Here is a 13095-nt window from a genome sequence, read left to right on the forward strand (position 1 = left end):
ATGCTATAGTTGGCATTTAGCTGGTCCCTCCCTGAAGGACCTGGATAACAGGTGAAAAAGAAAAAAAAATACAGATTTCCTGCTGAGATCCTTTATAAACATTTTTTTAGAAGGGCCAGTGTGCCACTGAATTTCAGCTTTTTAGGTAACTTTAAAAACCTAAGAATCTTACGTTGGCACTGTATGGTTTTACATATTATATATGAGAATAATTAAAGATTTGTTAATTTTTAGCATGCTTAATATGCTTTATTATTTACTTTTAGAGACTGCAGCTACTTTTATTAAATCCACTAAAGGAGCTGTCAAACATTAGTCATCCAGATATCAGGATTAAACAGTTGGAGTGTGTGCTGCAGATTTTGCAAAGTCAGGGTGACAGCTTGGGACCTGGTTGGCCATTGGTGCTTGGAGTCATGGGGGCAATCCGAAGTGATCAGGGGTAAGTGATGGAAAAAAAAAATTAAAAATCAATAAAGATAAGAACAGCAGAAAGAATTCTGCTTTTAGTTTTTTACTTTAATAACTACTCTGTTGATAGTCATGATTTTTATTGTCATTTTTAGCTTATGAATAATTTTACTCAACAGAAATCCAGTTTCGGTATTTTTCCTGTAGCACGTGTTTTTTACTGAACTGATCTTCCAGAAGACTAAAGTATTGTTACATTCTACCTTCTGTGGTCAGCATGCAGTATAGACCAAGGAGTACTCCTTGTGCCAATTCAGTTTATCGCAACCGTCTGGTGGACACATCTCTGGTGCCACCAAAGAATTCTGTATGACTTAGCTGTTGCTTGCAGTTCCTCTCTTGTTTCTTTTTCTCTTTAAATCTTTAGATAGCCTCTAGTATCTGTCTTCCTCTGAACTTTATCTGTGGTTTTTGGGTTTTTTTTTTGTTTGTTTTTTTAAGACTTACTTTCTCAGTGGCTGCTGCTAAAACAAAGGTGGAAGATTATTTACTTGCTGTGGGTGAATCCCTTGACTGAGCAACACAGCTGATTACTATATTGCTAGATAGGGGGCATGAACTGTACTGATGTTTGGTGCTTGAAATCCTCTCAACCACAGGGGAAAGCAAGAGCTGAAGTTGCAAGAAGTGCCTTTGAAATTAGCAGTTGAATCTGACCCTGTAGCTGTAAGCACCAAGAACTGTATCCATACACTTAGACCATATTATTCCTTCCTTGGTACTAGTCAAGACTGTGTGTATGAGGATAGGTCATCAAATAACTGTCAGAAGAATTCATCTTGGTGCATCTCTCTCCTTTCTCCCCACCTTAGCTTCTGTCTTCTGGCCCTCTGACCAAGACCTCCTAACTGCCTCCAAATGCTTGAGAGATTTTGTTCTTGCCACCAGTATCACTTGCTTTAGCAGCAGTACTCACCAAACATCCCCCAAGGATCTTGACACTCTTGGCTGTCAGCTAACTTTTTTTTTTTTTTTTTTTTTTTTTTTAAGGAAAAATTCCATCTTAACCATGCTTCCTTTGGTACCTGCTGCTTCCACTTTTAGTACAGTGTGTTCTGTGGTTCCTAGATGCTGTCTCACTTTCACTGTTATTGTTAATGGACAGGAACCAGCACTGACATATTCTCGGGATAGGTTTCAGATCCCTTTAGCCTCAGGTCCATACTTTGCTGGCAAATGTCTCAAGATGTTACTAAGATCTTGTGTTATACCTTAGTCTCATAGTACAAAGATGATAGAATACCCTCCTTCAACTATGTAGCACTGTTTTTCCAAATCATGTCAATTGCAGTAGGAAAAAAAAATTAAGCAAACCACCTCTTATCCTTGGGAAACAACTGAATACCTTGCCTTGCTTATAGTTGTGATCACGAGATGTGGACACTATTGCTGTGCTTTAAGCTTATTGATCATTCATTAGACTTTCTTCACAAGTGTTTTCCATCTGGTCAGTGAACATCCTGGCTTCCAGGGTAGAGATCCATTTATCTTTTGGAACTTTTGCCAGGCTGCTATAAATACAGAAGATTCTATTTTGAGCACCAGTGATACTTCAGTCACTTCTTGATTGCACCACACTAGTCTGCCAAGCAAAAAGAATTCTTCCTTTGAAGAATTTCTTTTCAATGGGATATCCCTGTCCATTTTAAGGTTGAATAAAGCCATAAATAATCTTAAAGTTTTCTAGAGCTAAGCTTAGGTTTCTTGCATTTGTATTTCCTTTTTGGGTGTTCATTCATAGCATTAAAAGCAATCTAACATTTTGAAGAGCTGTCTTTTGCGTGAAGGACTTTGAAACCTTCCTCCAAACACATAGTACTGCAGGGAACTTAATTGGGAAATGAACTGTGTTTTGAATTTGTTCTAGTGGCCTCTCGTTTGAAGATAAAAAGAGAAGCTGCTTTCCCATTAACTCGATTCAAAATGAGTAGTGCAACCATACTTTCATTTCCTGCCTCCTTCCCTTCTCCCTTAGAGTCCTTGAAGATCACATACCTCTGGAACTCTAGCTGAGAAGGAACTAAAACAGTTTTGGGTGTGTTTCACATTATAAACTCATGCAGTGAATATGAGGGAAGGTAGTGTATGAGCATTTGCTCCTTGAGTATGGCAAAGATAAAACCTTTGGTCTTCTGTAGTAGGATGGGTGTACTACAGTACACATTTTTTTATAGGACAATAATGGTGTAACTAATTATTCTCATGTGAAGTTTCTTGTGTGTTCTTCTCACTTCCATCTTCTGTTGGCTGTTAGAATACAGTAGAAACTGGTGACCCACAATACAGACCCACTGGTGATTTTTACTTTGAATTACACAGAAAGAAAAAGTGGTTCTTTTATTTAGCATTCTGAAATGTATAACTAACATACCTGTATTCTGGATTTTTTCCTGGAATATATATTCTGAAGGACATGAGGTTTCTATATTACAAACCTTTGAATTTTTTTTTTAGGTTGAATATTAAACATTTTTTAAAAATTCTATAGTGAAATTTAAATGCAGCTGCAGCAGTTTGCCTTCCCTATTTTGTATTATCTACACTCCACCACTCCTTTTTGATTTCTTCATTTCCTCTCTTACTAAGCAAGTTCTTGGTTGTAGATGACCATCCTGCTTGTGAGAGCTTCTTTCATAAACCTTTTCCATACTGTAGTGTTATTCTGTATTTGTATTCAGAATCCAATTCTGAAAGTGAAATATTTATCAAAGATATATTTAGTGGCAGAGATTTTCCAAAGATTTTGTCTAACATAATACTGTATTGAAGCAAGTAAAACCTTATATACAAGCAGCCATTAAGTTGGCAAGCATCTTTGCTAATAAGTAAAAAGACATTCTGCCTTTCCATCTGGTTGGCATACTTTAAGTAATTTCTCTTTGTAACTCCTGAAACAAGAAACTGTTCAGAACAGCTTAGTCTTTGGAAGTTTATAATGCTTAAACTTAAGCTTTGTTTTGCCTATTGTGGCTTTTTTAGAATGTCTTAGCTTACACATTCAAATTAACAAGTCCTAGAACTTCAGAACAGTGAAGCAGACTTTGCTTTAGCGTATAAAACTAGTTGAGGACCACTGGAGGGTCTAAATTTCAACTTCGCTAGTTAACATGGACTAAAATGCTTTGTCAGAATTTGAAGCTTCAGGTTAATGTTATATCTCAAAAAAAATCCTCATTGAAACATTTTAAGTGTTTCAAATTTATCATGAAAACTTTAAATGGATCTTTCTTTTTTTCTTTAATAATGCTGTCTCCTGAGGTATTGTATTCAAAAAGTTTCTGTGCTCTTGAAGAAATTTGAAATGAGTGTGTGTGTGTGTGTTTTGTTTTTGTTTTGTTTTCTTAAGAGAGTCCTTAATACGGACTGCATTCCAGTGTCTTCAGTTGGTTGTGACAGACTTTCTTCCAACAATGCCATGTACTTGTCTACAGATAGTTGTTGAAGTTGCAGGAAGCTTTGGACTTCACAATCAAGAGCTAAATATTAGCTTAACTTCAATTGGTTTGTTGGTGAGTTTTATATTAACCTACAGTGATGCTGCTTCTGGCTTTCATTTTCTTATTTTTTTAATGAAAATAAATTTGTAGTCTGTCCTACAAATGAAAGCCAAAACCCATTTTTTGAATTATTACAGAACTCCCATGCAGTCATTTGGAATCATATGTAGACTGAGTGAGCACAGTTTATCTTTAATGCTGCGTAACACCATGGTTATGTAAAACAAATAGCACTGTGTTGCAAACATGTTCACCAATATGTTATTTCTAATATGTTATTTCCCTTTCTAGTAGTTCATGTATAATGATGTCCTAAAAGCTACAGCTAAGAAATATGCTTTGTGCATCTTGCAGTATTTACATGCTAATCTTCTTCCATCAGTGTATTTGATGTACTTTGCAAAATACTCCTAAACATGAAAATCATAAATGATTTATTTCATGATCATTAAGAACATTAGAATATCTTTGTTGTCCAACAATGTGTTTTATTTATTTTGCAGTGGAATATTTCGGATTATTTTTTCCAAAGAGGTGAAATAATCGAAAAGGAGCTAAACAAAGAAGAAGCAGTGCTGCAGAAGCAGGCAGAAGAAAAGGGGGTGATGCTAAATAGACCATTTCATCCTGCACCACCATTTGACTGTCTTTGGTTATGTCTCTATGCCAAACTTGGAGAACTCTGTGTGGATCCCCGACCTGCAGTTAGAAAAAGTGCTGGGCAGACCTTGTTTTCTACTATTGCTGCTCATGGAACTTTATTGCAGCATTCAACATGGCACACTGTAATATGGAAGGTATAACGTGAGCTTCTACTGAAGTTTTTCAATATTGCATTCATGTTTTAAAATAGCCTGCCTGTGAAGGTTACATCAGCTATTTTCTTTAAGAGTTTTTGGAGACAACGTATGGTAGCAGAAGTTGCCTCTCTGCCTCTTTTTTTAACACTTTCTTTTCTCTGGCTCCTAAAGCCTCTTATGAAACTTCATTTTTGTACCTTGATCATTTCTTTCTTATACCAACATAGTATAAAAAGGGTGCTCCTTTCCTGCACAGATAAATTACTCCTTCCTTTGTGTGAAGATCTGGTGATATTTGAGGGTCATGCAATTGGACTGATTTGATCTATCAATCAAATGTCCTTTTCTGGATCATGGTCGTGTTAGTAGTGCCTTATGGAGAAATCGGGCTGTAGCTGAGTCAGTTGTTGCCTGTTGTATCTGAGCAGTATTTGAGATCCATAGATGTTGGCCTTTCATTAGTACTAACACTATTCTTGGTGATTCTGATCATGCTGTTTCTAGCCCTTCTCAAGTGAACATCTGTGTAATACTTTACTAATCGTTTGGCTGATTGTTACTCTTTGCTGTTGCAGAGGCTGTTTAGAATAAGGGAACACTCCAGGTTCCATAATGACATAAAGGATAATGGAAAATAAATTTTCTATTTCCTTGTTGTTTTAGCATGAACACAAATATCTTATTTCAAGAGTTGCTTTTTTCCCTTTTTCTGACTATTACAGGTTTTATTTCACCTGTTGAATAGGGTTCGAGAATCTTCTACCACAGCTGACAAAGAGAAGATTGAATCGGGAGGAGGCAACATCCTCATCCATCATTCAAGGGATACAGCTGAGAAACAGTGGGCTGAGACATGGGTATTAACACTGGCTGGAGTTGCAAGAATATTTAACACCAGGAGATACTTATTGCAGCCTTTAGGTAAAATCATAGTTTAAAATTATTGAAAGATACAGTAATGTACTTTCAGCTTTGTATATTTTTTTCAGTTAGAGTACTGGGCAAGAATCTTATCTTAGAGGTGTGTTCTGCTGTGTCTCACCTCAAATACGATGAAAATCATGGAGTTTTTGATTCATGCTCCTTAGAGCCTTAATCTTAAGTATCAAATTCATCTTCTATATCACGGTAGCTGAGATTAAATCTCACTGTTCACAATTCTAGGTACCAAATAATTTTTGTTTATGGTAGCCTGGTAACAGTAATAATCAAAAGATCAGAAAAATTGTCAGAACCTATTTTTCCTCTTGTCTTTTTAAGGTTACAGAATATGTGCCTAGAACTCTTCTGTAACATCAGTGTGTCAAGTTTGAACAATGTTATTAAAATGTAGAGAGAACTCCTGTAAAGTCAATGGAGTAAAAAAAGTCAAAACTGTCAAAACTGTCAAAAAAAAGTCAACTGTTTAAAAAGGAAAAAAGGGAATTTCTTAAAGAAAAAGTGAGACTCATTATGCCATGAAAGTTGTTAAGGTTATGCTCTTTCAAGTGATTCTTTTTGCCTCCTCACTCCCCATCTATCCACTGTTTCAGTCTTAGACAAAGGTGTTAATTTGAGTTACTTTTCTGTTGTCTATTCCCCAGCTAAAGGTAACTGAAGTGAGCTCACCTCTTCTTTTTCCTTAAAATCTTCTCTCTCCCCTTTTGGAGTCTTTATTTTCTCTTGGTGCTTTTACTTCCTCCTCTTCTCTTTTTATTCAGGTTCTAATTTTTCCCTTTTTCTTTTTCTTATTATAAAAAATAAGCATTAGGTTATTTACCGAGATATTGTTATTAGTTATTACTAAGTACAATTGAACAATGTAAATGTATTGAATTAAATAAATGAATATAGTGAGTGCAGCATGACCATGAGCTAGTTTTGCTTAGAACAAACGTTTTGCTTCAGTTTAGATTTCTTATCAGAGACGTTCTGATATAATTTCAAAACAATTTTTCATTTCCTAATTAAATTAACTAGGATTACTTGACATACATTACTTTTAAAAATGTGATATAACTAATGTATAGTTTGCACAGGGAATTCCAAATTGCATTAATATGTCTTCACCATGTCATAGTATGTAGTTAATATATGCATAACTAAAAATAAGTTATGCTTTACTTATTTTCATTTAATATCATGGTCTTTGGCTATTTGTGATATAGAGACCAACATATTAACAACTGTCAAGAATATCAGTTATTTGAAGAAATGTAATGGATTTGAGACTATTTTAAACTTCAGATAAAACTTAATGAATAATAAAACATTAGAGGGATGTAGTAATTATTGAAAACCAGTAATTAGCGGCATAGAAAATTTAAGGCTAAGCCTAAATTTAATGAAAATCTTAAATGATCTTAAAATGATGAAAAACTTATACTCCAAAATGAAATCTTACTATAGAGTATAATTATCATAGCATTTTTAAAATCAAATCCTTATAAATTGCATGACTTTAGGCTTGACTCTGTATTTCTTCTATGTGCTTAACTCTTTCTGAAATCAACAGGCATCTGGTATGCATAAGAAAAATCTGTTCTACTCTCCAGAATAAAGAAAACTTATTTCCCTCAGTGGTATGTGATATATTGCTAGCAAATTCTGGTATAAGGAGTGATCTATTATTTCAATCCTTATATTTGTGTATTTGCCTATTTCGTTCATTCTCTTTGGTTACAGCTGAACTGATATATTCCAAAAGCCAATGAAGCAATCACCCGACCTCATGAAATTTCTCTGAGTTAAAGTAACATGTATACCAACAGCCTTTCAGAGAGAAAGGGAAAAAAAATAACAAGCCAGCCCCAAGCTGATGTTTGTTTCCTCTTTTTTAAATAGGAGACTTTTCCCAAGCCTGGGATGTTCTTCTTGATCATATCCAGTCAGCAGCACTCAGCAAAAATAATGAAGTTTCTTTGGCTGCTCTGAAAAGCTTCCAGGAAATCTTACAGATTGTTTCTCCTGTCCGAGACTCAGAGAAACCTGACACACCACCCGCTCTCAATGTTTCTGTACCTGTGGTTGCGGGGACAACAACTGCCACTAGTCTTGGCAGATCGTTCATGAGAACTGACTCCATAGGAGAAAGAATTGGAAGATACAGTGGATCTGAACCGCCTGTAATAACAGATGAGATTGAAGATTTGAATCTTTGGTGGGCAGCCTGGAACAGCTGGTATCGGATTGGCTCAGAAAGTACAAAGCCTCCAATTACTTGTGATAAATTGACTTTCATTCCCAGCCAGCCTTTTCTTACAGCTTTAATTCAAATATTCCCAGCTCTTTACCAACACATCAAAACTGGTTTCAGCATGGATGATCTCCAAAAGCTGGGTGTCATTTTGCACGGTGCTGTTTCAGTTCCGATCAGTTCTGATGCTTCGCCTTTCATCCTTCCATCTTATACCGAAGCAGTTTTGACAAGTTTACAGGAAGCAGTGCTTACAGCTTTAGATGTTTTACAAAAGGTAATAATGTGACTTCAAACATGTGGTGAAAGGTGAACTATACTGTGGCTCAGTTCTTCTACTTGGAGCTACAGTGTAGTGACTTAAACATTAATTGTTTAATTACTTACAATTGCCCAGCATACTGTTAGAGCAATCAGAACTCCATTCCTGGTGCAACCCAGCTGCTCTACCTGAAAAGGAATAGTGTAATCTTTACCAAATGCACTTTTGCTTGATTGTAGAAATACCTTAAATGTTGTGTTATGTTTTTATTGGTTTACTTGTCTATCTATTAAAGTATTGTATTTTTATAAGAATCTGGAAGTGGATGTGGGGCAATATTCCCCCCTAAAAGTGTTCCTTATGTTGCCCTGGTCATGCCATAAACCAAATCTAGAACAATGGTGATCTTGATTTTGAGAACTTGGAGTTCCTGCAAAACAAAATCTGAAAAGGTCTCCAGCGGACCACCTTCTTACCTCTTATTAATTAGTAGTTTAAGGAAAATGCAGCATCTTGCCATAGGAATTCTTACTATAGAACTCATCCTCAAAGAGCACCCTTCATGCAACTGAATCAGAAAACAGAAAATTAGGGTGTCCTATGACTGGACAGTAAAAAAAAATATGTATTTTTCTCTGGAATTGTAAAACGTCTCTTTGCAAAAGTGATTGTTCTCTCAGAAAATGTATTTATTCCAAAGAAATAACATTGTTAATAAGTGAGATCATATATTTAGTTTAAGCATGGTTTAAAAGAAAGTAATCGGGAAATGCCAGAATTAAAACTGCCCATGTAACCTGACTTCATCCTCTTGTGGCTTTCATGTATTTTACTTAACTATGCAGTCATACTCCCCGCCCCCGACAGGATCCTGCCTCATTCTGCTCATAGCATGCATGATATTTACTTAATAAGCAGCAATTCAATATCTTGTTTTCTTTGTGCTTAGCGTGTGTTGGCCTATCTCAAGCAAGGCAGAATCATTATCTTGCAGTCATTCCTGTAGTCTGCATGTTTAACAAATATTCCTAAATGTATTTTGAGAACAGAGCTAGAAGTAGTGTAGAGTAGAAGTTAGTATCAAATGTCTGTTTTGTAGGTGGGGATATAAATAATACAGAGTTTTAAGACCAGTCATATTTGCTAAATTTTAGTCCTGTTCCAGTTAGTCTTGAGCCTTCTATACCCTTCCCTCTCCTGCAGGTCAGCTCTGCCCAAGTCCTGTTCTCTCCCCTCCTTCACTTCTTCATTTCTGTCCTGTTTTCCTCACTTAATCACTCCTCAGTTTTCTGTGTTTCTTTTCTGGTCTCCTTGTCCAGATGTTCTTAGCTCCCAAAGCCTGCAGGCATTAGCACTTTTCAAAAAAAAGGGATACCAGAGTTTTTAACATGAGGACAAACTACACTTTTTTTTTCTCTCTCTAGTCTTGTTCTTATCAAGATCTTAAGCTGTTTTAGTTGAAGTTTTCTTTAAAAAAAAAAAAAAAAAATCGTGAAAAACAGATGTGCCCCCACACAGTCTAAATGGGTAGCATGGCCCTTTGAAAATACGGACTTAGAATTGGCAGTCTTAGGTACCCTAAGTTTATTCAATATTTCCTGCCCCACTATAGTTATATTACTTTTAGAACAGCACTTATGTCATTAATAAATAAGTTAAAATGTATTTTGGTCTTGGTCAGTTCTGTGAAGTCAGGTGATCTTTCCTCTAGGCCATGTAACACAGCAGAATTCGCCTGACAAGGCGGCCAGCCAGGGCTCGTGGGGAGCAAAGGCCATCTGTAAATTAATTTTGCTGAATGCAACAGTATCTTTTTTTCCTCTGTTGAAATAAATAAATACTCTGAGGTGTACACGCAGAAGCTACTCTGATAGGTAAAGAAGATTATGTAAATATTTGTCCTCTTCTTTTAAACAAAATGTTTAGTACATGTTTGCATATGGATTCAGATTAAGTTTTGTTCTTTACTGTTATAGGAAGATTCGGGTCAATTCTGATTTTCTGAGAAATTCTGGAACAATTTTGCAATTAGAATAGCTTAAAAAAAGTCATCTGTTTTTTAAGATGAAGCCTGACTTGGTTGAATAATGAGATTTTATGATGTGATTGTCTGCACTGCCAAAGGACTTTATAACTCAAGAATATAGAACTAGAAGGGAACTTTTGCTCTTTTTCCAGACTTCTATGTATTGAGCCCATTTTAGACCTTTTGTCTTGTTCTTTTTTTTCTTCATATTCCTCATTTGAACTTCTTTCCTATTCTTTCCTTTGAAGAGGGTTTTCATTGCTGTAACCTCTCATTTTCTAAGCATTGTGGAAAAATATGAATGAAAGCTAGATGAATTTTCAAAAATGACTAACCTAGCCTCCCCTTTTTTATAAGTATTTTATGACTAATTTTAAGAGTTGAAAATACCCCAGTAGACTATTATTTTAATGGATGGAAAACACTTTTATTTGTAAAATAAAACTTTTGAGGAGTTTCATGATATATTAAGAATAAGAAGCTACTAATGCCCAAACTTTAAATAAGAAGTAATTATTGCTTTTATTCAAGAGTACAGAAGTAGTAGTGCCTGGAACCAGTTGCCACTTATCTTATGTAATAATAAAGTAGAAAAGTAGAATGAATGGCAAATATATTTTAAAATTTTGCCATTATAGATATTAAGATAGTCTTCTATAGGTGCTGTCTTGGTAATATTAAAGATCTGCTTAAGTAAGTTACATTTGTGTGAGAGTTATAGGGGGTTGGGGATGCTCTTTTCCTTCCATGGGTCTGTGGAATCCTTTTTTTTTTAAATATATGTACTCTTGCATTAACCTGTCAATTTAGTGCAGTGACTTCAGTGCAGCAGCATGTCAGCTGAACTTGTTTTACAGTGTATCAGACACGTTAGCTCAGCAATTACCCTTTGCCGCAGAGATGAGTGTCTAGCACCCAAGCTTCTTCTGTTTGAGTTAGAAGAGCGTTTGGCTCAAGCGCTGGAAACGCAGTCTGACCTTTTAGGAGAAGGAGTGTTCCACTACGTTCATAACATTGGCTAAGGTTGCTGAGCATCAGGCTGCCAAAAACTGCACGTTTCATATTGCGGAAAGCTGAGGAAAGGGGGAAGGCTATTAACGATTCAGAGTGCACTCTGCCGCGGGTTGTAGGTTGCCTGAATGTGCTGCTTGGTCTAGCAACCAAGCTGCCGTACCCCTGCTGCTTGCTCCCTCTTGTGCCTGGGGCCTCAGGTCGTTCGCCAGCCTCTCTGCTGTCGTAGCTCATGTAACATAGCCCCGGCGTGCGATCTGCACTCAAACGTCTTCACACCTTGACCAAGTTTGGCCGCAACAGGTCATGAGCGACCTTTAGTTAAAGGAAAAGATTTTGATTTCTCCCCAGAGAAAAATGACAGCACAAGCCCAAGGTTTTTTTTGTGGAGTGATAAATAGATGGTTTTTGTAGCTTTGAGAAGAGGGACTTTGGGAGGAAGAGCAAAGCATTTAATATGAAAGAAAATAATTTGAATAATTTCACAGGATCGTTGTATCTGGCTTCAAAAATAAATGCTCTTCCTTTGCCTAGGGATTTGCATTGCAGCAGGAAATCATTAGTCTATGACAACATGATATTCCACTGACATCTAAGTACACTCCTCCTAAAATGTTTTCCATTTTAAAGCAAGATTATGAGTTTCAATTATGCTAAAACCATATCATTCTCATTTGATTTATGTTTCCTTCTGTAAAATAAAATTTTGACTACTTACAAAAACCTTGTATGAATTACTTCTGAGATTTAAATATTCCTTGAAGTAGAACTTAAAGAAGATGTGGCTGAGATCAACAGACAAGACTTATAAAAGACTCATATTCTGCTGTCATGTTATAGCAGAGTTTGTAAGGAAAAGATACCTTCTATTAGACCAAATGAGATAGCTGTATTTGCTAAACTATATGGCTAGGTATCTTGCAACATAATTTGGTTTAATAAAATAAAACTCATTTTCCTTAAACTGTTAAAACTATACACTGTGTTTTAGAGAGCATGACTCTTGCATAGTCCAGTTTCTGCATGACAGTACTCATCTTGCATTTATACAGTCAGTTTATTTTCATATTGATTGTGTTGTTACAGCTTTAGAATTATGTTAGCATAGCAAAATCAATCGTGAGCTAAAAAACAGTAGATTTCATTGTTAACAAAGGCAGCTAAGAGACTGATAATCTGTGTTTTTTATAACATACTCCTTTTTGTGATACTGGGAATTTCTACAATTTCTAGAATTTTTAGAAGGTCCTAGTATTGAGGCAGATTCTTGAATAGTGAAGCTCAAGATACGTATTAAGCTTCTCTGTTTTTTGTTTTGGTATAGGCTATATGCGTGGGCTCAGAAAATATGCAGATAATGTATCCTGCAATCTTTGACCAGCTATTGGCATTTGTAGAATTTTCCTGTAAGCCCCCACAGTATGGACAGCTGGAAACCAAACATATTGCAAATGCAAAGTATAATCAGGTAATTTATTAGAAATCTCATTTGTTTCATTTGGCTGATGAACAATTCAGCTTCAGATAGAGGTTGTTTAGCAAGATGCATTTATTCCATCTGTAAAAACTTTGCTGTGTGTGTTGCATAATGAGTTAATTTATTAGTTTTTTAGGGTTTTTTTTTTTTACATGCTTTTCTTATCCTCTTTTGTTCCCTTTGAGTTCTTCTTTTCCTTTATACTTTGTATTCTTCCCTATAGGAAAAGTCTTGCATGAACACCAGACATAGTGAATGTGTCTGAATTTGTCCAATGAATTCATCTAAAGTAACTTGTCCTGTATTTGGTAACAAATTTAATAAAGACACGATAATTTTGAATGGAGAAAATTCCTTCAAGCTTCCAATTTTTGTA

The 13095-nt window shown here is 35.8% G+C and overlaps 1 protein-coding gene across 8 annotated transcripts in view; it reads left to right on the forward strand.

The window, feature by feature from the left end:
* MON2 (MON2 homolog, regulator of endosome-to-Golgi trafficking) overlaps nt 1-13095 on the forward strand; it is a 78769-nt gene that overhangs the window by 48451 nt on the left and 17223 nt on the right. For all 8 annotated transcript variants that reach the window (XM_026074189.1, XM_026074190.1, XM_026074191.1 and 5 more), the window contains 6 exons: nt 267-442; nt 3818-3980; nt 4472-4765; nt 5491-5689; nt 7592-8220; nt 12567-12710. In XM_026074189.1, coding sequence (XP_025929974.1) covers nt 267-442; nt 3818-3980; nt 4472-4765; nt 5491-5689; nt 7592-8220; nt 12567-12710 — 1605 coding nt within the window. The remainder of the gene's footprint in view (nt 1-266; nt 443-3817; nt 3981-4471; nt 4766-5490; nt 5690-7591; nt 8221-12566; nt 12711-13095) is intronic.

The sequence above is a fragment of the Apteryx rowi genome, unplaced genomic scaffold, assembly GCF_003343035.1.
Source record: "Apteryx rowi isolate R43461 unplaced genomic scaffold, aptRow1 scaffold_380, whole genome shotgun sequence".
Taxonomy (NCBI): domain Eukaryota; kingdom Metazoa; phylum Chordata; class Aves; order Apterygiformes; family Apterygidae; genus Apteryx; species Apteryx rowi.